Source organism: Lepidochelys kempii, chromosome 5, assembly GCF_965140265.1.
Source record: "Lepidochelys kempii isolate rLepKem1 chromosome 5, rLepKem1.hap2, whole genome shotgun sequence".
Taxonomy (NCBI): Eukaryota; Metazoa; Chordata; order Testudines; family Cheloniidae; genus Lepidochelys; species Lepidochelys kempii.
In genome coordinates, this window is record NC_133260.1 from 111,423,683 (window position 1) to 111,447,871 (window position 24,189).

The 24,189-nt window shown below is 41.4% G+C and overlaps 1 protein-coding gene across 2 annotated transcripts in view; it reads left to right on the plus strand.

Annotated features, from left to right (window-relative positions):
* The window catches only part of SH3GL2 (SH3 domain containing GRB2 like 2, endophilin A1), a 144,566-nt gene extending 120,662 nt beyond the window's left edge, over positions 1–23,904 (plus strand). For both annotated transcript variants that reach the window (XM_073345468.1, XM_073345469.1), the window contains exons 4-9: positions 8,087–8,230; positions 11,764–11,897; positions 13,424–13,582; positions 15,089–15,192; positions 19,987–20,117; positions 22,407–23,904. In XM_073345468.1, the coding sequence (XP_073201569.1) occupies positions 8,087–8,230; positions 11,764–11,897; positions 13,424–13,582; positions 15,089–15,192; positions 19,987–20,117; positions 22,407–22,606 (872 nt within the window). In that variant the 3' untranslated portion in view covers positions 22,607–23,904. The remainder of the gene's footprint in view (positions 1–8,086; positions 8,231–11,763; positions 11,898–13,423; positions 13,583–15,088; positions 15,193–19,986; positions 20,118–22,406) is intronic.
* The last annotated feature ends 285 nt before the right edge of the window (positions 23,905–24,189 follow it).

Below are 24,189 nucleotides of genomic sequence, written 5' to 3' on the forward strand. Positions count from 1 at the left end.
GCAGCTCCCCACACAAATTTTTATTTCAACTTTATATAGTCACAGAAGTCTCTTCCCCATAGAAATGCACAGGAGGGGGCAGAGGGGTTTGGAGTGGTCTCCCTGCTACCACCTTTCCTCCTTCCTGTTGTGCACCATGACACAGAAGCAGTCAGCAGCGGGTTGGTGTGCAGATGTTCTCATACTATGACACAGGCGTGTGTTTGTGTTTCAGTGGTTCCTTTCCTCTGCCTCACATCGTGACACAGGCAGGAATCTTGCAGGAGCCTGCCTCCCACCGTAACACTGTATGGGAAAGGCATAGCTGGTGGTTACAGCAAAGGTGAGGAGTTATGCCAGGGAGGACCCTATCCTTCTAGCAGCTGCATTTCTGGTAGTTCTCAGCAGCTCTCCCTACTGCTAGCAAACACAACTCCTATGGTTATAGTCATAGCCTGAATAAATAACATCCCTAGCTCCTAGAAAGTCCAATCTGTGCTGCAGTCAGTACTGTCCGTTTTTACTTCACCATGCTGCCCGCTGCTGAGAGGTGAGGAGCTATGACTCCGGCTGACACTATTTTTGGTTCAAACAAAAAACCTGCAGTTAACAAAGTAGATGCCTCTATTCTACTCACGTTCAAGTATTGACTCAAATTGTGCTGTGAGGAGAATAGGAAAGTTATTTTCTTTATGAAGTGTTGCCTCTCTGTGGGGCTGGGAGCTGTTTCCATGTGAGCCACCACAGTCTCAGAGGCTGCAGTCAGCACATTTGAACAGTTGGGAATTGGAGGCAGTATCTGACAGAGAGACCAGCTAGTGCAGCCAGGTGAGGGGAATACAACAGAGCAGAATTGCAGGCCCTCCAGGCTGAAGGAAGAGGGCTGAAGGAAGAAGCTGAAGGAAGATCCCTGGCCTGTGAATGGGGCAAATTATCTGTTCCCCTGCCTCTTCCCTCTCCTCAGGTCTTCCTGCTCTGAGTACAAAAAGGAAGATGCAGGGCTGGCCAGCCTAGCCTGCAGAGGACTGGGAGAAGGGACAAGGGGCTACAGCAGCTCTTTTTGCCCTACAATGAGCTTATGTGGAGAGGAAACAGTGTAATGAAGCTGTCCTGTAGTGTTAGGTAGCTGCTCTTCCTTACTACAGTCACTGCCATCAGTGGGGGAGGAGGGAAGAGACCCTGGCAATGAATTGGGGAAGGGAACAGAGGCTTGCAGTAACTTCTTGTTCAAAGATAAGCAAGAGAAATGGGATCATGAGTGACTGAGCTCGACCTTCCAAATAGAACCCAAACAGTTGGTTTTTGTGAAGAGTGGAGAACAGGAAGGATTGCTGACAAGACTCATGGAGGAGCGTGTCCCTCTTTCATGCTAAACCAACACCACTTTTACCAGAGGCAGTGATCTGGGCATAACTTCGCCATAGTGCAGCAGATATTGGAAGTGGAGTATCCTAAAAATAGGAGTCTGCAAAGCTAGGCCATAAATTATCTTTGATCACTCAGCAGACATTATTTCAAAACTATTAAAAGAATAGAAGGCTACCATTGAAAGGCCTTTCAGAACATACTTGCCAAACATGAGAAAGTAGTCAGTGATGGTGCAGTCATAAATGAGGCAGTAGCTTAAACAATTCAAACCCAGTTCAAAGATTTCCAAAATAACCCATGAAATTAAGGGCTTGATTCTCCTTTCACTTACACCAGTGCATATCAGTGACAACTCCACTGAAGTCAATGGAGTTATGCCGGTGTAAAACTAGCACAAGAGGAAAATTAGGCCCTGTGTTTTCAGTTAATGACATACAATTGTGTGCAAATACAGTGACCAGGAATGCTGCATCACTGACGGTCTTCTAACTACTGGAAAATTACTTGAATTGGCATGATACAGATTCCCTCCAATTTGATGAATCAAAGAATGTGACTGGCACAGCTTAATTGGAGATATTTGTGTGTAAGACCACAGCAGTAGGGAAGATAATTTGATGACACTGCTGCTGATGATGAAAACAGGAGAGAAGGATATTTATGAGTTTAAGAAGCACTAAACAGAAAGCTTTAAATGGTAATTAAAGTGGCTTTTATGTCAACAGATGGAGCACTGTTTATTATAGGGTCCAAAGCTTCATTGCTCATCATCATCAACAAGCACTCTGCAGAGAAAGCAATAAGCTTGATACATGTTACGGACATAGTAGTAAAATTGTTAGCTCCCCTTTCAAGCCTGAGGCATTCAACAGTGTTATCCAGATTCAGCCACAAGCTCCAGCTGCTCTGCAGCTATCTGGCAGTGCAAAGGTAGCCATACACCTAACTTAACTGCTTGGTTACAGTTGCTTTGCAAAGCAAGAGAGGCATAAAGCAACTGGAGCTAACAATGAATCTGGCCATGGCTTCATTGGAAGTCTGCTTAGTAAATAGAACTGGTTGAGAAACACTATTTTTTCTCCCAGAATTTTTTTTAAAATTCCCCAAATTTCTTCTTACAATTATTTTTTTTGTTGTTTTTGTTTTTTGATGAGATACCACAAAAGTGCCAGTTTTCAGAAAACAAAACACAGGTTTATTGGCTTTTGTAAACAGAAACATTTCCTGTTTGGTTTGGATTTTGATTTTGATTGAAAATTCAGAAAATTTCTAAGGAGACAAACATTTTCTGCACAAACTTATTTTCTTCAATAAAATATCTTTTGTTGGGGGCAAGGGGGAAGGTTGAGATGAAATAGAGCTCTACTGATTAATATGATGCACCCTGAGGAGATCTGATTCTGCAGGCTGGGATGTGAGAGTTTAGCAAAACTTTAGTTTGACACTGTTAGTTTCTAATTTCAAATTTTAAAAAAATCTTTTACCTGACATTGGTATATACTTGGAATGAAGAAATGGGAAATAGGACAAGCTTTTCGTGATGCTGTGTGTGACGGGGTTGGGACTCACCACCGCAACTCCTCCTACTGGCACATCTGGGAATTAACTCTGTATGTTGCGGAGTGCCCTCTGCCAGGGGTGTCCCATCCATCATCTGCTGTGCTGGTATCTGGACTCGCGTTGCTCCCCACTCAGCGATGTCCACTTCAGGACACTGCCCTCCGGCAGTGCCCCCAGTCCATCCTTGCCCCCTTCCACAGGGAGGGGGGGTTGTTAACAGCAGTCTTTCCAGTTCGCTCCTGCCACAGTGGCCAACCACAACCCACAAAGGTCTAGTTCTTTGCTCAAGGGCTGGCTGCAGTCTATCACGGCAACTCTTCCACGGTCAGGTGCTGTACAAGGTGGGGGGGACCCAGGCCCACCCACTACTCTGGTGGCAGCCTCTCTGCCCTCCTTCTCTCCCCTCGCACCCTCTAGGCCCTTCCGGTCAGGGCCCACAATCTGACAGGTATCGGGCTGGAGCTCTCCTCTGCTCCCCCAAGCCTGCCCAACACTGCGCTGTCCAAGGTGCTGTTCTCCTTAGCTCAGGAGACAGACATTCCCCTCTGAAGATCTGGGAGAAACTGATGGCTTCTCTCCTGGGTTCCCTCGGCTCAGCACTGATTGGCTCCCCCACAGGCCCTCTCCGATTGGCTGCCATTCTGCGCAGACACTCTGGCCTGTTGTAGCCCAGTCTTGCCTGGGGGGTGGGGCACTGCCCCACCACAGTGTGATAAGCTTGATTTTGCACTCGAAAGCTAACAAACTCTCACTTCAGGGAAAAGAGAGCATATTGTTAACAGAAGAGCAATGAATTTACTGAAAGGGAAGTTGGGTTTGAAGATATCACAAATGAAAAAAATAATTACAGAACTGCCTAACCATGAAAATAACCTCATGGGAGATTGAAGGGGACAAAAAATTAATATAATTAAAGGTCAGGGTTGAATTGGCTAACTTAAAAAAACAGTAATGCAGAAGGAATGTGACATTAGATTTAAACAGTGAGAAATTGAAGCCGCTGGCAATGTTTGTTTTAAACTCTATTATGGCAGCTTTTTAAACTGATTGTTGTTCTTTTTTATATATTTCAGTGTTGTGAGTTCTCTGCCAAAGTGAATGAGATGTGAAGAACTGGTCTATACACACTGGAAAATTACATTGTGTTAGAATACAGTGTTAAACACTGTGCAGACACAGACTGTGTTTGTGTTTAGTATCATGTCAGCAGATTGTGAAATGTAGGAACATGGATTAATATGGATCCCTCTCTTGGTAGAGAATCAATTTCTTAATCTGCAGATCCAGGGTTCAAATTCCTTTACAGGTGACATGTTTTTGATCACAATGGTCCTTTCTGGCTTTATCATTGTATGAATTCATTAACATATTTGTCATGCTTGATTTCCTCTGTTGTTCATCTATTTGTCCCTTTCCCCTACTCTCCTTTTCATCTCCACATTTCATCATTCTTGTGATAAAGGAAGGGGTGTATCTCCCTTTTGTGAACACCTAGCCAGCCAGTTAACTGTAAAATCCCTGTTAGTTTTCTACTTGCTTTACTTGTAAAGTGTTAAAAAAGCCCATAGGTAAAAGGAAGGGAGTGGGCACTTGACCAAAAGAGCCAATGGGAGGGCTAGAACTTTTTAAAATTGGGAAAAAAACTTTCCTTTTGTCTGTCTGTGGTTGTTCTCCAGAAAGAGGGGACACATGGCAGCAATGCTATAAGCAGCTTTAAGCCAGGTATGAAAACCCATCAGATCATACCTAGAGACTACTCATTGGAAACTTTTAGGTTTGTAAGTAGATCAGAAAATGAAAGGGCTTGAGGGTATCCCACAGGGAGGAGTTCCCAAGTGCTCCTTCCTGGGTCCAAAGGGGTTTTTTGCACTTGAGTGGTGGCAGCATCTGCCCATCCAAGGTCAGAGAGAAACTGTGACCTTGGGAGTTTAATACAAACCTGGAGTGGCCAGTATTAATTTTTAGAACCCTGGCAGGCCCCCAGCTTCTGCACTCGAAGTAACAGAGTCAGGAATCAGCCTTGACAATTCTCTTCTCTGCTTTTGATCCCCCTCCCCCTACCTTCCTATCTGGCCAGAGTGTGCCCCCTCCTTTTATTTATTCTCGTGTTTTTTCCCTTTTTCGTGTCTCCTTTCTCCTTTTCTTTCTTAAAAATATTCCCCTTGTTTCCCATTTAAATACACCTTACTGCCTCCTCTTTGTCTTTCTCTTCACCATTCCCTTTCTCGGCTATCTGTACTTTTTATTTCCTCATGTTCCAATATTTTCTCTCTTATCTTTCCCCCCTTCTTCTGTTTTCTCCATTATGTTCAGTTGTCAGAGCCCTCGTCTTTTCTTTCCCATAGTTCCCCAGCTTCTTTTCTTCTCCTCGCCCATCTCAGGATCATTAGCCGGGGGTAACATGAGGGCTAGCAGACTACTCTTTTTTTTTTTTTTGGTACCCTGGCATCTTAAGGACCTGATTCAAAGCCCTTTGAAGACAATGGGAATCTTTTCATTGACTTCAATGAACTTTGGATCAGGTCCTAAGAGAATAAAGTGTCAGACATCTTCCAACCCAGCAATAGCAGAAGAATGCTCCCTTTTGCGGCATAGAGGTGGAGTGTGCTGTGGACACCTCATTAAAATTGAGTCTCTTTCATTGGATTGTCAGTCTTCTGCCTGTAGTTCTGTACAGTTTGGGACCAGAAAGCATCAAAAATTCAGAGTAGCATGGTACAGTGGCACTTTTGGGTAGTGAGAGGACTCTGCAAAAACATACACTATGCTAAAAATACACTACTCTTTCATAATGTTCTTCACAGGCAAAATATGTAGACAGGCAATTTCCTGGTTTTAGCACATAAATGGCACAATGTGAAAAGCAGCAGTCTCCAGATCTTCATTCATAGTATTTCCACTAAGAGTGAATTAAGCGAAGAGTAAAATACTTCTTGGATCCATTGTGCTTATGTACTGCTGTGGTGTCCAAATACTGAATAATCTGGCATCTGTGCCACAATACTGATGCACAACAGGGAGGATTACAGATGGCATGTCCTCCTTAATTTTGAATTGCTTTTGCTCTTCTGAATTTAAATCAGATCAGACGCATAGAAATATTCAAATGTATGTTTGTTTTGTGGTTTAAATTTTTTTCCCTATTGTGCAATGGTTTACAATGGTACAGTTGCTTATCTATTGTAGCTGACAAAATTAGAAATATAATACAATATTAGAAATATAATACAATGTACCCTCAGTAAGTTTGCAGATGACACTAAGCTGGGGGGAGAGGTAGATACGCTGGAGGGTAGGGATAGGGTCCAGAGTGACCCAGACAAATTTTAGGATTGGGCCAAAAGAAATCTGATGAAGTTCAACAAGGACAAGTGCAGAGTCCTGCACTTAGGACAGAAGAATCCCATGCACCGCTACAGGCTGGGGACCGACTGGCTAAACTGCAGTTCTGCAGAAAAGGACCTGGGGGATTACAGTGGATGAGAAGCTATATATGAGTCAGCAGTGTGCCCTTGTTGCCAAGAAGGCTAACGGCATACTGGGCTGCATTAGTAGGAGCTTGCCAGCAGATCGTGGGAAGTAATTATTCCCCTTTATTCAGCACTGGGTGAGGCCACATCGGGAGTATTGTGTTCAGTTTTGGGCCCCCACTACAGAAAGGATGTGGACAAATTGGAGAGAGTCCAGCGGCGGGCAATGAAAATGATCACAGGGCTAGGGCACATGACTTATGAAGAGGGAACTGGGTTGTTTAGTCTGCAGAAGAGAAGATTGAGGGGGGGATCTGATAACAGCCTTCAATTACCTGAAGGGGGGTTCCGAAGAGGCTGGAGCGAGGCTGTTCTCAGTGGTGGCAGATGACGGAACAAGGAGCAAAGGTCTCAAGTTGCAATGGGGGAGGTCTAGATTGGATATTAGGAAACAGTATTTCACTCAGAGGGTGGTGAAGCACTGGAATGAGTTCCCTAGGGAGGTGGTGGAATCTCCATCCTCAGAGGGATGGAGGGGGTTGGACTAGATGACCTCCTGAGGTCTCTTCCAACCCTAATCGTCTATGATTCTATGAAAGCACACTGTATATGCCATTCTTAAACTCTTTCTGAGGTGGCAGCATTCACCACACAATATGGGCTATTGAATTAGTTAATTTCTTCATCTTTATTTTTGTTTTTATCAATTCTGATAATCCAGGTGTCTTTTTAAACAATCACTGTTTGGGCCGGGGGGGAAGGGAGGTAAGTTTTTTGCAATGGTGTATTGGAGGGAAATATGAGCTGTAACACAATTTCTTTTTCATATCAACCCAGGTGTCTTCCCAAAATCTTAGTAAAAATAACAAGGGGATTGCAGGCTTTTATATGCCCATATTTTCTGAAATAATATTTGATATATGTTATATTCAATAAAGAGAGAAAAACATATTACATCTAGGAAATATGGAGGACCAGATTCTGGCCCCTACTGCATCATCTTTGGCTATCCACTGGTGCAAAGCTGCTGCAGTGATCGCTTAACTGGCTATCTAAGGATTTCCCAAGAGTAGTAGGGCCAGCATAGTGGTTTCTATGCCCCCTCTTCACCACCACAGCTGCAGTATAGGGCATATGACTGGGCATATGGGAGTGTGACAGGGGATTTAGCATACCCTGCTGGTCCCCAGCTGCTGTAACAGCCTTTTGGTAAATGAGTCTAGATTGCACCATGAGACTGGACTGTTGCCCACTGACCTGAAGACTGGGAGAATGTAAATGGTTTAGAGCTTCCTTCATTTTCCCCTACCCTGAGATGCAATAGGTAACAGGGACTAGTCTCTAGACTGTTCCTGGGGCTTTTTTTGTTCTCTTGAAATCCAGTGAACATCCCAGGTCAAATTAAGTCACCTCTGATGTCAATGGCAAACTTCCTGTTGATATCAGTGGGGACAAGATTTCACCCCTTCTCTCCAAAAATTTGCTGAACATTGAGAGTGAATCTTCAATTTATCGAACATACATGTTCAGTAGCAACTTCTATTGTACTTTGAACATGTTACAAGTAGCTTAGTAATTCTTCCTCTTTTTTTTTGAGAACACAAGGGAGCTCTCCCATACTCTACATATTGCAGTTTAAGATGCAGTACTTATACAGTCTATACCCCACTTACTACCCTTTGATAACTCTGTTATTGGTCTGCTTGCAGCTTCCAGAGCTAAACTCAACATGATCAACACAATGTCAAAAATTCGAGGGCAGGAAAAAGGACCAGGCTACCCTCAGGCTGAGGCCTTATTGGCAGAAGCTATGCTGAAGTTTGGAAGAGAACTCGGAGATGAATGCAACTTTGGTAATGTGGTTTCTTCCCTTTAAATTATGCAAGTATATTAGTGCTTGTGTAGAGTAAGAGCTTTGAAGAACAGCCTGCAATAAATGCAAAGCCCAGATACTGTCAGACTGTTCAATTCCGAGCAGGTCTATGTCAATCAAGATGACGTAGATCCAATATCTTCCCAGGATGGGAAGTGGAGATTGTTTTCTTACTGGTGAAAGCCAAGCCATTTTCATTTGGGGTGATATCTAGATCGGCTTTATACTGCCTTACTGTGTACATTGTGATGATGCATTGTGACCAAAAGAGTTGAATGGTCAGAAGCTATACTATTATAGGGAGTTCATGTCCTCCTACAGTCATGCTAAAAGCTCACCTGTCCTCAGACTCCTTACAGGAGGATGTCCCTACCTTCACTGCAGATATGGAATAAAGGCTAACAACAAATAAAAATCCAATGTACAATAATGAGTTGAAAATGTTAATTCCTCTCACTCTACCTGGTCTTTTTGCTGCTACATTTTAGGGTACTAGTCCACACACTTTTCTCATTCATTATCCATCAAAACTCCCATTGAAGTCACTGGGAGTTTTGCTGGGTAAGGAATACTGAAGATACTTTTCATCAGTGGAGGTCATCTTCAGCCTAATCAGTGAGCTTACATCCACAACAGGTTCTTGTTGTATCTCCATAGCCCATTTGTGTGTAGCTCTGTGCAGTCAGTTATACACTAGCAACAGGTAGGTTGCTTGAACAATAGCTTGAAAATTCTCTTCTATTCTAAGCTTTAATAAAATTCTATTCCTGGACATGAAGACATCTGCAGAAGAAAGGTGTCTTCTGGTTTGGTTTAAACCTCCTAGACCCAAATTACCTACTAATTAATTTAGCAGCCATGGACTGATTCTGCTGAACAGTGCTGGCTTTTTTAAAAATCAGTTCTCTCTCTCCCTCTCTCATGCTAAATTTCAAACCATATTTTTAACAGATTGGCTAAATAAAGTGTAATCTGAACAAATTGCTGTGTAGGCAAAAGGCAGCCTCGCTATACCATAGGTTCCTACCTACTAATGCTGCTTCTAGGTATTAGTCATCATTCCTCTGGATGCCTAGAGCAGGCTCTCTGGTTATATGATATGTTGGTGAGGTCCTCTGTTTGGAAGACAAAGCTAATGACTGGGATTTGTTGTTCGGCAGGCTTACTTTTCTTGGTGTGCAGGTCCTAGTTTCATAAACAATTTATTTAAAATTAGACTCTCTTCCTCCATTCCAAGTATCAAACCAGGTTTGGATTCTCTGCTACTGCTTCATGGGACAGATCAGAAGAGTAGTTTTTGTGGACCACAGTTGTGGGGGAGGTTCAAAACCACTGGTGTTTGGTGGCTACACTGGGTGTGCAATGACCATCATCTCTCCCAGCAATAGGGCTGGACTCTTTCATAACAACTGAAGGTATTGGGAGGTGGGCTAAACTCCTTGACCTGCTGATGCATCACTGCCCCAAGGAAGCCTGGCTTGCTTATCTAGGATCAAAGTGAGGACATTAACCCCCTAGAACTTGTGCTGTTGCATGTAGCATGCGGATTCTCTCTAAGGAACCAGTCCTGCAGGGTATTAAGCTCCCTCATATCTTACTGAAGTCAATGAGAGTTGAGGGTATTCAGCACCTTCCAGGAGGCCCTCAGAATCTTTGTAGGACTGGGCTTTAGAAGAGCAGCAGTGTGCACCCTACAATTTCCCCAGCCATGTCCAGCATAGTAAGAAAGCTCTGGGAACATATATGTGGCTAACACTGCCCCAGACACAGTTTCTATTAGTAAGGACAAGTTTCATTCTTTAGTGCTCATATAGCTAGTGTCCCTTATTAAGGTTTCAGCTGCTTTGCTCTGCAGGTCCTAGTTTTGCACAACCAATTTCTTTGAGCCTCAACACCTGCATTTAATGTTAGGAGGAATTTAAAAAAAATTTAGCCTTACCTTGGGAATAGCGTAGTGATGGTGCTGCAGTTTCATTTTAAAAGGAAATGATCAAAATATTTTTTGCTTAAAATACGATTTTTCTCACTATTGCTTCAAATATCCCTTTGGGAGGGCAAAACTTAAAAGCTGACTCTTTACTGAATTTGACTTTTTGATTTTCTTGATGTGACAGTTGTTTAAACTGGCCAAGTTTTGTTTCCTTACTGCTTTGAGGACATGAGTAAAAAATTTTAAAGGTGAATTGGAAGATATTTTACAAAAAAATACATCTACTATTAACCAGAACTGTTTAAGCCTGTAAACATTAAGAAAATGCACTGATAGCCCTAATACCACAAATAAATACATTGTGAAAGTAAAATAAATTCTTTACCTGCCCAGACCTGAGTTCAGAGTCCTGTCTTCCCCTTGTGAGAGAAAGAATGATAGAAAAGTAGGGCTGGAAGGGACTGCAGTAGGTCATCTAGTCCAGCTGCCTGCGCTGAGACCAAACCAAATTAGATGATGACACATCTAATACCAGATGTGACCCCCTAAGGAATGCAGCTCCCTAACTTCGCAGTTGGGATGTTATCCACTCGAGAGGAGAAGCACAGAATCCTGATCCCCTGAAAAGAGGAAGGCTTGTACTGTGGTTAGGGTATAGGAATGGGAGTTCAGACTCCTGTGTTCTTTTTCTAGTTCTGTCTTGGACTTCCTGCACGACACTGGGCAAGTCACTTAGGCTAACATTTTCAAAAGTGTTGATGGATTTTGCCTCCATTTTTGGGTGCTTAACTTGAAACATCTAGATTCTGATCTTCAGAGGCTCACCCTTCCAACTGACTTCTAGTGTATTCTGTTTATGAAGGTCAACTCTATATTACATTTTGAAACTGAGGATTTTATTGAATTAAATATAAAAATCAATAATATAGCCAGTACAGGGGATACCCTCTGCTTTTAATATTAATTTTATTTTGCACTGTCCTTAAAATCTGAATTTTCAGAGCACTGAATAATTCTTTACTGGGCTGTGAGTAATTGCATTTTAGAAGTTGTTTCTGGAGGTTTTGTCACTAGGATATCGTAAATTACAGGATAAGTAGTCAGTTTGTCAGATTGTCAGTATGATGATTCTGATAAAATGCTCAGCAGTGACATTGCTAATGATTTTGACATATAAATGGTCAGAGTCAACACACCCCATTTAAAATTAATAGGGCTGGTCAGACCTCTTGTAGAATGACTGTTTCACAGAATCTGCAGCCTACAGAAGACAACACTGCATCAGGTGTAGATGGTTTATCTCTGGCAGGTTTTCTTTTACCACCATGTGGGCCTTTGATTTATTTATTTATTTTTTTAAAAGGAGCTTGGATTCTGAAGTACAGTTCAATTTCTGTGGCTGCAAAACTCTAACATCAGTTGTGGCCTTCCCACAATGCCTCATTTTTCTGCCATGTATTTAAAACTGAAGATTAAATTTTATTCTTAATTGAGTTCTGTGTTTTGGCTCTGTTCTGTATTAATGCAGCACCACATCCCACTGTTTGTATTTAAGGTAAACTAGACATACTCTTCTATTCCAGGCCCAGCCCTTGGTGATGTTGGGGAAGCTATGAGAGAGCTTTCTGAAGTCAAAGATTCTTTGGACATTGAAGTGAAGCAGAACTTCATAGATCCCCTGCAGAATCTCCATGATAAAGATCTGAGAGAAATACAGGTATTGCCAGAGATGGAGTTGCATGATTTTGGAAAGCCAGATAAATACCCTGTATATTTTCAAGACTCTTACTTCAGCTGTGAGGCTCAAGGTCTTTGTAAATCTCTAAAAGGCCTCATTTTTTCTCTTTGAATAATAAAAGTCAAATCAATTTTCTTCCGTTCAGTGGCTTTCTAAAATGTTCAGGAGCAAAATGCCAACATTATTTTTAGTGACAAACTACATTGTCTGTCCTGAAAAATCCATTATTGTGCAGGCCTTGCTGCTGTATTCTAATTCTAGCATAAAACATTCACTTACGAATTATAAGTGATTTTCTAGTGTGCATTTAAATAATTTAGGCCAGTGTTAATGATGGCTTACCTAAGATCCAGATTTTGAATAGCTGCCTCTGAATTTGCACTTGTAGTTTTATATGCTTGGCGATTTGCACCCACAAACTCCCCAGAATTTGAAACACAATCTTCATTTGCATGTGCAAATTAGGTAGTCAGCCAGTTACTTTATTTGCAGGTGCAAATGCTGTATATACACACACATTTGTTTTTTGCTGGTGCAAGTGATATCACGCACACAATTGTCGGTATAAATTTGGGTCCCAATTCTGCAAACCCTTACATGTGTGTAACTTCACACATGTGCATTCAATGACACCCCCCCGGGATAAAGTTAAGCATATGTGTAAGTGTAGAATTGGGGCCTCAGAAGGGTACCTTGACGTTTTAAAAGTTTGCTTAATGTTTGCTGAGTGAATCATGTCAGATCACAAGTTATTTCTTGTATTTTGGTAATGAAAACTAAAATACTCATGCTTTAGTTCTTTACTTTCTCAGCCCCTGGGCCAGCAGTGGCATTGGTAATCATAGGAATGGAAGGGACCTCAAAAGGTCACCTTGTCCAGTCCCCTGCACTTATGGCAAGACTAAGTATTATCTAGACCACTCCTGACAGGTGTTTCTCTATCCTGCTCTTTTAAAAAATGCTTTAGTGAACCTAATATGGAATTTGCTAACTACGTATAGTGACAGCAGTGATGTCTGGTAAGTTAATAAATCACTCGGAAATTAAGATGCACTGCTGATCTTGTGAGAACTGCAAAAACTATCCCCTCATCTGCACAGGGAAAGAAAACTAGAATGTAAAGAAAAAATTGTTCCTAAACTCCTGGGGGATATGCACAATATGCAGATAATTCTAGATTATAAATAGAACTATAAATTACTATCAGCTCTCATGTTTCTAGGTGTCACTGCAATTTGCCATTGTGTACTCTTTCTATAAATTACTTTGTGATGGAGCTGCTTTGATGTTTTGACATGAAATGCCATGGTGCTCCCTTTGAAGTGTAAACCTACCTTGCTTTTCTATACTCCTTTACTCCGGTAAAAGTGTTATGTATAGTAGATTGGCAGCATATATTTTCAACCTCTGTTGACTGACTGAATGTAGTGGACTTAAAGCAAAGAAAGAGGAGTTGGGAAACAGTTTCCATCATATATACACTATTTCCCTTTCATATTTTTCAGCACCACCTGAAGAAAATGGAAGGTCGACGCCTGGACTTTGATTACAAAAAGAAAAGACAAGGCAGGCTTCCTGATGAGGAGCTACGCCAAGCTCTGGAGAAATTTGATGAGTCCAAAGAAATAGCCGAGTCAAGCATGTATAACCTTCTGGAGATGGATGTGAGGAAATCTCTTATTTATGTTCTGAACCAAGTTTTGAAATGAGAGGAAGAATGGTCCAGCAGTGAGGGCACTAGACTGACTTTAAGTCCCTGCTCCACCACAGACTTCATGTGTGACTTCGATCTTTCAGCCTTTCTGTTGATCAGTTCCTCATCTGGAAAATGAGAATAATAGCACTTTCCTACCTCACAGGGGATTGTGAGAGACTCAGATATTATGCTAAAGGGGGCCATATAAATACCTGAGAGAGAAAAATTATTCCACTGTTAATATTTCATTCTCACTAACAGTTTAAGGTTATTTATGGCAAAAGAAAGAGTATTTCCATGATCAGAATTATATAAATGCTTGTCCACAAGTCATGATTTCCCATAAACTCTGGTACATGACTACTCAAACATGGCTTGGCAATGTAACTTCTGCTTATAGAATAGGTGAGACTTGAGCGTTATGCTGGAAAAATGAGTAGCATTAACTGAAACCAAAGAGACTGGAGTCTTTTTTCCCTTCATAAATAAGGTTGAAAACTGCAAAATCGAAAGAAGTCAATGTTACTCCTTCTTTTGGAGGAAAGAATTCCTCTAAACTGAAATATATTCTATTTATTTTCTATGCACTTGAATCTACAGATTCAGTGTTTCAAGTGAAATAGATAAATGAGTGGACTTATTTAGATTTAAATTCATACCCACTTTAAGGCCCCTGTATACTGCCAGAGCAGTGGAAAGGGGCTTTAATATAACTGAAACTATGTACATAAAAATAAATATAGCTGTCTTGGAGTGCATACAAGTGAAAAGGTTAACTGCTCAATACAGTCTGGATATTTTTTTTTATTTCACTAATTTTTCTATCTAGCCCCACTTGGCTAGTTTGTCTTGACCTAGATTGTATCATTCTGACACTGTCAAGAAGTTCTGTGGGGAGTCACATTGCCCCAGAGGGAGCACTGGGAGGCATTCTCCCTAAGGAAGAGACAGTGACTGCACTTCCACTACTTATACCTCATTTTGAGGGGCACTTTACTCTTTCCCTATGTGGCCAGCCAGCTCTACTGTCCTGTGTGTAAGGAAAACAGAGCTATGGCCCTCGTCATTCTGCATGCCTCAAACTCAGGTTGCACAATGTGAGGGCAGGTTCCTTCTGCCGTCCTTCCTTATTGCCCTTTTCTCGTTCTTCTGTACGCAGAATTCTCAGAACGAGGTAGGTCTTGAGGCCCCTTGCACATGTGACTAAGCCCATGGAGGTGATCAGCTGAGAAAGAGCTGTAGCTGCAGGCCCCATATATGTGGCCTAGTGGCCTAACCATATGCAGTAACAAATAGATAAGCCAAGCTTAACTGGTCCCTAGTTATTATCTGACTTATAAAGAGGAGCCGAGATTACGGAGAGAAAGGAAAGGTACCTTTGCAGTGTCAGCGCGGTAATGTTCCGTGGAAGCTGTTTGAATAATGCTGCTCAACAGTATTGAACTAAGACTTGATTTTTCATGTTGATCCTCAGATTGAACAAGTGAGTCAGCTTTCTGCTCTTGTAGAAGCCCAGCTGAAGTACCACAGACAGGCAACACAGATCCTACAGCAAGTTACTGCCAAGTTGGAAGAGAGGTAACATTCACTTCTCATCAGACTCTGGAATTTACTCTTCTTACAAAGGCAAAATATGTGCTGGTTGTAAGACATTTAAAAGATCTTTTCCATTTTACAGTCATAATAGTGCTGTCATTTAAGACCGTTGCAAGTCTATGTTCATGTTGGCTGGAGACATTAGTAAGTAAAATCATGCACTTTTATTCAAGTGCTCCTGACTTAGGCCCCAATTCAGAGAAAAAACTCTCCTATTCAGTAAAGCATGTGCTTAACTGAAAGCATGTGCTTCTGTCCAGTTGAAGTGATGGGAGTTAAGCATATGTTTAAGTGCTTTGCTGGATGGATGGACTTAATCTGCTTTCAGGAATCAGAGCCTTGGCATGTATCAGTTTTGCATTGGCTTTCTAAAAAGCAAATGAGTTGTAAATTATCCTAATTGAAGGACAATATCTTTTTATCCTGTTCCCCATCACCCTGCACACACAGTGAACTCCATGACCCAAAAGGGGTCTTGAGGATCCCCATGATCTGCCACCATTTGTACAAGGGTTGTCGCATTGAGTTTGCCCCGTTCCACTACTCCCCTGTGGCTGTGCATATCCTCTCAGAACTGACCGTGTCTTTTTACTGTTACAAACCTGTTGTTACTTATGCAGTTCTTTGCAACTAGATTAAACAGATTGGTTCCATTTGAAAAGAGGACAATTGCTGTTTAAAAAGAAAATCTCTCATCCACCCCCCGGTCCCCCCTCCCCCCCACACACACTTTGGAAAACAGATCTGAGAGAAACTCAGATGATAACGCAAGGGATTTATTTGCCTTCTCTGGTTCCATTTAATCCTGAATGACTCTTCTCCTAAAATCTTGGACATGGAAGGAAGTGACCATAAATCTGAACAGCTGCTAATGTTAATATAGTGTTCTCGCACATTCAGTAAACTTAATACAAAGCAAAGTCTTCATGTTTTTTATTTTCTGCTGTCAATGCTATAAGTCTAGTTTCTAGTAACACTAGGCCTTGCCATTTCATTATTTGCTAATGCACACGTTTGCTAGCACACACATCCTATACTGTCCTGACTCCTACATTTGTCTTAGCTCAGTTGCAGCTTGAGCATAATGTACAGAACTTGTTATGGCAGTTAGACTGCTTGGCAGGGTGGTTTTGGCTGCAGTTTGCAGAACAGTGTAAGCAGCCAGCAAAGAAGGATTTCCAAGCCATTCTGAATGAATACCGTAATTCACGCATTGTGTAGAAGCATTAAAATGATCAGACATGTTGGGTCACAGTCCAGATGTTATGTTACAAGCACATGCCAAAGTGGACATGCCTCCTCTCCCTTTAAGACCCAAAGCCAGCCAGCCTCTAGCCCAGTGCAGATCCCCCTCTGCTCTCTTCACATATCTGGTAAATGTCTAGATTTTTTACCTTGTTTATAGAACTGGTCAGGATGCTTTCAGCATCTCGAGCTCCTTGCACCAGTCTGGTCAGCAGCAATGGCTTAAATATGTTACTGTTCATCATCACCAGCAATAAAGATTCTGAAGAACAAATTATGCCTTGATTACACCTTTCCAGCCACATTTTCTAGCAGTTATGCCTCGATTACACCTGGGTTCGCGCAACCTTCACACCCATAGGCTTGTCCAGGTGTCATTAATGGCAGAGTTGGACCTACGTGATTTTTTTACTGATGGTGTTATGCAAGTAGCAAAGAACTGAAATGAATTTCCTGTACACTGCAAAGCAACCACGATGGGGGGAAAGCTTTTTACTTGTAAATGGAGCTGATTTGATACCCAGTCACTGAGAGACAAACATGTAATCTCTCAATGCCAATTTTACAGTCACTTTTCAAGATATAGCAGCACTTCCCATTGAAAAGGGTTTCATTTGGGAATGACACCTATCTGCCTCCCCTAGGTCACTCATTTTTCATGGCCACAAACCTTCTGGCTCCTAAAGATCCCATCGCTACCACCTCTTAATCAACCTGAGGTATTGGCACTGAAGAATGCAAAGCGGGCCCTTCCTACCTCTAGGGGCAAGGTGCACTTTCTACTCCCAGCCTCTTTCAGCCTGAAACAAGAACTGAGAGTCCAGCCCAGGTCTTCCAGTATTGCTAGCCCCAAGAGTTCAAAATCTATGAGTCAAGTCCCCAGCAGTCATGATACTGGCTTAAACAATCATGAGATTTTAATGTCGCATTCTTTTTATTTTCCCGGTTTTCTGAGCTTTTGGGGTACACACAGGTCACATTTCCAAGCTTTCTGCTGCAACCATGTGGGCTAGAAATGTGGTTTTGTTTTGTTTTGTTTTTTAAATGAAAGCTCAGATTTCCATGAAATGACATCATTCCAGGAGCTGGGGTTGTAAGAAAAATACTGAACTTCATGATACTTGCAATAAAATCATGAGAGTTTACAATACTGGACTGGTCTTTTCATTTTAATCTTAATGAAAAAATTAAAAACAGGCTTAGATCACACTTTTGAAGACACTAGCATGGTAGAGTTGTTTGGCCATCACTCTGGGAGCCAGTGCTTGTGAGTTCTTGTCCTAGCTCCGATGCTGGCTCTCTGTGTGGTTTTTGACATGTCACTAAACCTGTCTGCCTTGGTTTCACAATTTGAGAGGAAATGATACTTGCCTCCCTCACATGAGCTTTGTGAAGATTAATTAGTAGAGCTGATTGAGAATTTTTCATCAGAACTTTGAATTTTTGCAAAATATTAACTCCTCTCTATAAACTGGTCAAAAAAGATCAAAACTTTTTAATGACTTTTTTCATATATTTTCATCAAATTTTTGACCAGCTCTATTATTTAGTTAATGCTTTTATAGCACTCTGAAAAGGAAAAGACCTATCTGGGGCTGAGTAGTATTAATATTTTAAAGGGTGATCAGACCCTGGATATAAGAATCAGAACTGCCATAAGTGAGAGAGGAATTTTCAACAAAAGCCATATAGCAGACATATTAATATATGTGCTTTGTACCATTAGCACTAATGGCAGCAAACCTGGCTCAAACCAAAGTTTGAGCAACATTACTGAAACAAAACTCTTACTGAGTCCTATCCAAAGGTTTTTACTCTGGTATAGTTTGTCGAACTTGTTTGTCGAACTTGTTGTTAAAAACTTCTAACGACACAGTGCTGAGTGGAAAAATTACTTCATGTATCTGGCTTGTGATGCTCCTTCTAATACATCCCAGAATGATGTTTGCTGCCTTTTGCAATAGTATTACATTTTGGACTCTCGTTTCGTTTGTGATTCACTATAAACCCCAGATCTTTGTCTGCAATACCCCTTCCCAGGCATTCATTTCCTACTTTGTGTTTGTGCAATTGATTAGTCCTTCCTAAGTGTAATACTTTGCATTTGTCCTTAATGAATTTCATCCTATTTATTTCAGATCATTTCTCCAGTTTGTCAAGATCATTTTGAATTCTAATCCTGTCCTCCAAAGTGCTTGCAACCCCTCCCAGCTTGGTATCATCCACATACTTTATATGCATACTCCCTATGCCTTTATCCAAATCATTTATGAAGATATTGAATAGAACCGAACTCAGGACAGATCCCTGCAGGACCCCACTTAACATGCCCTTCCAGCTTGACAGTGAACCATTGATAAGTATTCTCTGAGGACAATTTTCCAACCAGTTGGGCACCCACCTTATAGCAGGTTTGACTAGGCTATATTTCCCTAGTTTGTTTATGAGAAGGTCATGAGACAGTATTCAAAGCTGTACTGAAGTCAAGATATATCACATCTACTGCTTTCCCCCTATCCACAAGGCTTGTTACCCTGTCGAAAAAGGATATAAGGTTTTGACATGATTTGCTCTTGACAAATCCATGTAGACTGTTTACTTATCACCTTATAATGAAAAGAATCATTAATTGAGTTGAACAATGCATAACATTGCCATTGGGAGAATGGGTATCTATTGCAGTTGTGACCCCTTCTGTGAGATAATTGTCCCCATTTACAAATGAAATTACTTTGGTCTTGAAAATCAGTGTGGTAATCTCACCCTTATCCACCCTTGTTCTCCTCTCAAAAAGCAGCACCTTTGTTCAGGTGAGGCCCAGAAGTGGAACAGCAAAGATCTTGTGGGTCAGAATCAAGCTGAAGAGCTGGCTCAGAGATGCTTGTGCAGCACCTGCCCTCACTATATGTCCCTGAGGCTATGTTGTTTGTCCTTTCCTTTCATGAGAGCCTCCGTTCACTATGCTCTTGTCCTAACTGCTAAAAAAAAAAAAAAAATGTGTGTTTAACCTGGAAGTATCTAACATGCATGAGCTATCCTGAAGTGAAAACACAGTGAAGAATAGGCACTTCAGTTTTACAGTGAAATAAACAGCCTTATACCGCTTGCAGGGGTTGACCTTGGTGAGCTTGCCTCACAGCAAAAATGAAAGTACCTGGTCTTCGCTGTGTTTTTACCTCAGGATAGGTCACCTGTGTTAGTTATCTGGAGCTAAAAAATGCACCTTTTGTAGCCATTGAAGACAAGGCCTATGAGTCAAAGGCAAACCAGTCTAATATGCTAATTCATAATGGGAGAGAAAATTAGCAGCCCCACACAGTGATGTCAAATGATGTGCTTTTTGTAGTGCAGACTAACCTAGCAGCTGGAGGCCACTCCATATACCAAACTCTGTTTAGTGTGGCCCAATACTGAGCCTGAACTTCAGCCTTGCAGTAAAGGAAGAAAAACCTCCATCTTTTACTAATCTCAGTGTGTGGTCTGTTGACAAGAAACTACCTTTGTATATTTAACTTTCTTCACATTTTTCAGAATAAAAGAAGCATCAACTCAGCCCAGAAGAGAATACCAGCCAAAACCCCGTATGAGTCTTGATTTTTCCAGTGGTGAGAATACCCAGTACAATGGAGGGATATCCCAGACCAGCACCCCAAAACCAACAGGTAAAAGGAATGAGGAAGGAGAATGTAGTCTTGTCTGTCTGAATCTTTTGCTATGATGCAAAAGCATGAAGTTCACTTTTTCAACTTAGCTTTCCCACAACCAGAATACAACCAGCCATAGTGAAGGGTGGAGGGGTAAAGGTATAAGGGAGAAGAGGGCAAAGCTATTGAAACTAAACTATCAATTACACTAAAGGAATTACTCCAATGGCCAACTCTGGCACTGTTCTCTTTATAAAGGGCTCAGATACTATGTTGTTAGGTATAGTACAAGCACCTAGAGAGGAGGATGATCCATTTTATTAAATATGTGGCTTAGTGGCCAGTGATTCCATCAATCACAGCATCCTAAAGGGATGGTCACATAAAATTTTCCTTAAAATTTAGATTTTGTAAAAATGGATACTTAGAAAACCTAGAGGTCAATTGAAAGATTTCCATGAACATGTATCGCGCTGCTCCCCCCTTTTTCCCCCACCCAAAAAGCACTCCTATGCAGTCTTTGTAACTCAGATATTTTAGCTGATCTTGAAAGTGAAAATGACTATGAACAAAAGTGGAACTGATGTTCATGGTTCAGATGAGAGAAATGCAAATTAAACAAAGTGCATAAACTGTGACAAATGTCTTATTAGTAACTTAAGTAATTGCTTTGTTTAAAATGTTCACATGTTAAGATGACATCACTTTGCTCCTTACAGGAATACTTTGTCATCACATGTCATTATGATAAGGGGTGTTCTCTCTCCCTGAACCCAATCTTGCAAGGCCCTGAGTACCCTCTACTCCCATTGACACCAGTGGGAATTGCAAGCACACACCACCTTGCAGGATTGGATGTTTTCTCCCGCTAGTTCTGTAATCAGGATTTCCTTCCTCCCCGTCAGATCTTGATGTGCATGTTTGACATCCTCAATGTGGATGCACAACACCACCTCCATTTTGTATTCTGTAACAGCAGCTAGAAGCTGCCCTGTAATTTCAAACACCCCTCCTCACCCTCACAGTGCCAGAGGGGATGAGATACAGATTCCTAGTGCGTGAGTGCAGCCTGTGACTTACTAATGCTCTTCCAGTCACAACACTAGCTATTTTTTCTTCACTTTTTTTTTTTTGTGCTGGGACTAGGACTGATGTGATGTAAGTTTCCCTTTTTTCTGCTACAGAAACAGAAATTCAAAAAGAGTTAAATGCAGATGATGCTGTATCTTCCACAAACTAGATTTTTCTCTCAGGGTAGATACTGGCATTTCATTCGGACACTTTGCTAAGAATAGGTTGCCACGGTTCCTCAGTAGGAGCCCCATCATGTGAATTGCTGAGCACCTCCAGAGAGTTTAATGCTTTGAAAGTTGTAGAATAAGAGGCTCTTCAGAACCCACTTACCACAAAAATGAGAATGGGAGAGAATTGGAAAAAAAGAGTCTCAAGCACTTAGGCCTTGTTACATTTAAAAGTTTTGCCAATATAGCTGTACAGGTGTATCTATACTGCCATCCCTCCTAGTGTAGATACAGTTGTACCAGCAAAAAAACAAGTGCTCTTGCTTGTATTGTTTATGCTAGTTCCCTCAGTGACATGTCTACAGTAGAAAATGCTCTACTGGTATAGGAATCCCAGTTCTTCTTGGCATATGTGCAACGTGCTTCAGGTGGCACATGACCAGGACTCATCACTGAATTTGGTCTGCTGGTTGGATCATTAGCTTCCCCAGTGAAAGAAGCTATTAAAAGTGAAGTTTTGCCTGAGTGAAAGAAGCTATTAAAAGTGAAGTTTTGCGAGTATAACTGTGTCTACACTAGGGGCTTCTGCTGCAATAACTATGTTGCCTGGGGATCACACCTCTTCACACTCCTGACGAACATAGCTGTGTTGTCAGAAGTCTGTAGTGTAGACATGGTCTGAGCTATACCAAGAAGAGTACTTTTATGTCAGTATAACTGCATCTACATTAGGACTTTTTCTTTGTCATGAAAAAAATCACACCCCAAACTGACAGAGTTATGTTGGCAACACTTAAATGTAGACCTGGCTTAGCTTGTTATTTTTGGAGTTCTAGAACACCCAGTTAGCAAAGCTTCAGATATGGGAGTTTGAGAAGTACCTGTACCATAAATTGATCTCTGTGTTGAGGGCATTTTATTAGTTCTAGTTTTGGATGATGTCAAGGAGCCGTAAATGCAATGGGAATTGTAATAGAAATGGTGAAACATGCTAATGATGATAACCAGGAGAGTCTGTAGTTACCAAGATTTCTAAGCACTGTTTCATTGTGTCCCTTCTTTTTAGGTATTCCAATGGATCAGCCATGCTGCCGAGCTCTGTATGACTTTGACCCTGAAAATGAAGGGGAATTGGGCTTTAAAGAGGGTGATGTCATTACCCTCACTAACCAGATTGATGAGAACTGGTATGAAGGGATGCTTCATGGCCAGTCGGGCTTCTTCCCTATCAATTATGTGGATATTCTGGTACCTTTGCCCCATTAGGATGGCTGACTCACCACCTCTTGACCCAGATAGTCATGTTGATACCACTGCTTTCAAACTGCTGCTTACTACACCTCACAAGTACAAACTGCAGTGGTTGAAGTCATCAAGCCCCACTGAGCATCTCGGGTTTACGTGTTGTTATGCGGCATAGTGGTGATGCGTGGTATCTTCTGAGGCAGCACAACGTGGCATGCGGATTTGTATGCTATGGTGTGCCAGCCCGCGGTAACCAGAGCCATTGTTTGTATAGTATTGGGGAAACAATGGCAAGCAAAAGTGATGACTCAGTGAAGTAGAGGAAATCCAGTGTGTTGTTGGGAAGATAATGCCTATCACCACTGTATTACTTTTAAGTCTTAGTTCTTGATAAAAAAGAGGGGAAAAGTTCTTTACATTTCATCTTTCCCTTCACAAGGATACGGCTCACGCAGGTCTAATATTGACTCACCAGCATTGTGTCTTCTGATCAAAATGATTTAGAATCAGTTACTGTTCTCAGCGAGCCAGTATAATGTTGACCCTACAGTTCCTCTGAAAGTGAGCTACTATTGTACTGTGTGTGCTGCCTACCTGCAACTGGTTTTATATTCTGGATTGTTAATAACAAGCCTGTTCAATCTTCAGGTAAATTACAAACTATAAAAAGGAAAAGGCCAGTAATAAAGAGCTTGGGTTACAAGCCAAATGTGTCTGCTGTTCAGAAACTTTGAACACAATAAACAAAATGCCAGCAAGAGGGCAGGTTGGGGAATAAAACTGTCATAACTGTTATGTATTTCATGTAAAGTTTTGGCACAAAATCACACCCTTCAAGCACTGGGAGCCTTCAGTACACTCATACACGGGGAAAAAACCAACAACCAACAGTCCTTTTTTATTTTTGTCTACTTTGTGTTTTTTGAACATCATTTGTGCATATTCTGCCCTCAATGAGGACTAAATAAAATTAATTTTTGTGCTGAGCAATTAAAGACTTGTGGCCGTATACGCAAAAATGTTTCCCGTATGTTTAGTTCGTTCTTTAATCTTCCCCACCCTTCCAGCATTTTGTGTGGACAGTGCTGTGCCTAGCTTATCAGCATTCTTTTTGTAACAGTCGTAAAAGTTCTATTAGTTTAGTTATCCAGAGTTCTATTTATCTAAATTGTACAGACACTTTCAGAGGTTGAATGTGCTGCTTTGGATGTGCCACTTCAGTACTGGATCCCACGAAATGAAGGCAATCCTACTGCTTGATGTATAAACTATATTGTGGAAAGTATTGATATTTCAAATAAATAATGCTGACAGAATAACCAGATTGATGCTGTGAATTAATTTTCTCTTTGTATAAGAACAATGGTTGTGCTAAGTGCCGGTTCATTCAGTGTCTTATTTCAGAAAGCGTATTCATTAAAAGTGAGCGGCAATCCTAAAGCATAAAATTCCCTTTATTTTAGTATTATCAGACCCCAACACTGCTTCTATCAAAGTCAATGGGAGCGTGGTCAGAGCAGGGTCAGAGCCATAACTAGAGTGATCCAAGTAAACAGGATAAGACAAGCATTCAGCCTATTAATAGAATGTCATGCTCAGTGTGA